The sequence below is a fragment of the Solanum verrucosum genome, unplaced genomic scaffold (genome assembly GCF_900185275.1).
Source record: "Solanum verrucosum unplaced genomic scaffold, falcon-dt-bn FXZP01000188.1, whole genome shotgun sequence".
NCBI classification, from domain to species: domain Eukaryota; kingdom Viridiplantae; phylum Streptophyta; class Magnoliopsida; order Solanales; family Solanaceae; genus Solanum; species Solanum verrucosum.
Window position 1 is genome coordinate 490,190 of NW_026020409.1, and position 2,198 is coordinate 492,387.

The 2,198-nt window shown below is 43.0% G+C and overlaps 1 protein-coding gene across 1 annotated transcript; it reads left to right on the forward strand.

The window, feature by feature from the left end:
- The first annotated feature begins 1,319 nt into the window (after window positions 1-1,319).
- On the forward strand, window positions 1,320-1,703 carry LOC125840593 (uncharacterized). The gene has a single exon (XM_049519563.1). It carries the CDS (start codon window positions 1,320-1,322, stop codon window positions 1,701-1,703), a length of 384 nt encoding a protein of 127 aa, XP_049375520.1.
- Window positions 1,704-2,198: the final 495 nt, after the last annotated feature.

Below are 2,198 nucleotides of genomic sequence, written 5' to 3' on the forward strand. Positions count from 1 at the left end.
ACCACCAGTTGATGAGTGTTACTATGAAGAGTATGCTTATGCGGTGAATGATCAAACGGGGGGTTTCCGACCACACGCCCAAGGATCCAACACGGACAATTGACACCAAGGTCGAAACTATGGCAATTAAAACCAAGAGGGTCAATATGTCCGGGATGGGAACTTCAATCATTACAACACCTACAATCGAAACAACTATGGCGATAGAAACGATCGGGTTGGACCTTATGTTCCCCCTCAAAATTGGGAATCTGGTACTAGGGAAGCTAAAGGAAATATGGCGCGTATTGAAGATATGATGCAGAAGATGATGAGAAGGTTTGATGCAACTGATGAGAATGTGAAGGAGATGAGAAACGACTTGTCTGGTATTGGTCAAAAGGTTGATGCCCATGCGTGTCAATAAAACATGTAGAGCAGCAAATGACTCAGTTGTCTACTACAATAAGCCCACAACAACCTGACACTCTTCCTAGCAACACCATCCAGAATCCAAAGAATGATGGTCATTGTATGACAGCTACTACTCGAGGGGGTAAGCAAACCATTGATCCACCTATGCCGTCTGTGGTGGATGTTGAGATTAAAAAAGAAGATGATGTGGTATAGAGGTTAGAGAAGAGTCTGAGAATGCGACAGAGAAAGAAGCGGAGATATCTAAGAAAGTGGTCCCCATACCTAGACCTCCACCACCTTTTCCACAAAGGTTAGTGAAGAAAACTGAAGATGGTAAATATCGCAGATTTATTACTATGTTGAAGCAACTTTCCATCAACGTTCCATTGATAGAAGCTTTGGAGCAAATGCCTGGGTATGCGAAGTTTATGAAAGATATGGTGACAAAGAAAAGGTCTGTGAGTTTTGAAGATGATGGGAGGTTGCAGCATTGTAGTGCCATTTCTACGATGTCACTGGTACAAAAGAAAGAGGATCTTGGAGATTTCACTATTCCATGCACCATCGGTAAGATGCACTTTGCAAAAGCTTTGTGTGATTTGGGTGCCAGCATTAACTTGATGCCATTGTCGATTTATAAGAAGTTGGGTTTAAGAGCTCCAAAACCAATTGCAATGCGTTTACTTATGGCTGATAGAATTGTGAAAATGCCCATTGGAGTGCTTCAAGATGTCCTTGTGAAAGTGGGGCAATTCATTCCTCCGGCAGACTTTATTATACTTGATTGCGAGGTTGACTTTGAGGTCCCCATCATCTTAGGGAGACCGTTCCTTGCTATTGGGCGTGCCTTAGTTGATATAGAAAGAGGGTAGATGAAGTTCTGACTAAATAAGGAGGAGGTGACCTTTAACGTCTGTAAGTCTATGAAGCAGGCAAGTGATCTTAAATCGATATCGGTGGTGAGTCACACTTTCAGAAGAAGTGCTAAAGTGTTTAGTAAGGAGAAGTTAGGTGTAGCCTTGTACACGGAGAAGAAGCGCCATGCTCAAAACACTGAAAAATGCAAACTAGCTCCTGGTGATCTGGTGTTGTTGTATAAAGCAAGGTTGTGTTGTTTTCTGGGAAGATCTAAGTCCCAGTGGACTGGACCATTCAGAGTGACCCAAGTGTCCCCACATGGAGTGGTTGAGCTCGAGAAAAGGAATGGGACAAGGTTCAAAGCCGACCAACGGAGGATAAAAAGCTACATGGGAAATTCTAAGAGTGTAAATGTAGTGATAGAGGCCTGGCATCTTGATAAAGTCTGAGTAATCAAGGGGACTGCGTTGTGCCACGACGTTGAATCAAACACTACTTGGGTGGCAACCCAAGATGTACAATCTAGCTTACTATAGGTTTTGTTTTGTATCTAGTAGTTTGTTTGGTTAATTATGTCTTTGTACTCAATTAGATAAGTGCTTTAATTTCTTAGTTAGTGTTGGCTAGATATAGCATAGGGTCCGTGTCTAAAAAGTGTCCAGAAAATGTAAAAGGAATGGCCTAATGGTTGCTACATGTGTAGGTGTGCAAGGCAAAATCTGCAGAAAATGGTCTGGTGCAGAGGTCTACGGACCCCATCAACAGTCCGTAGTCCATTCTACAGACCGTAAATGACGTCTGTAGATCCTAGGTAAGTGTCTGAAATTTTACAAAGTGTGAAGGTGATCTACGGTCCCCATCTACGGACCATAGATCGACCTACAAACCGTAAGTGTGGTCTCGTAGGTCCAACCTTAGCTAAACCGGACCCACCCGCTTGTTGA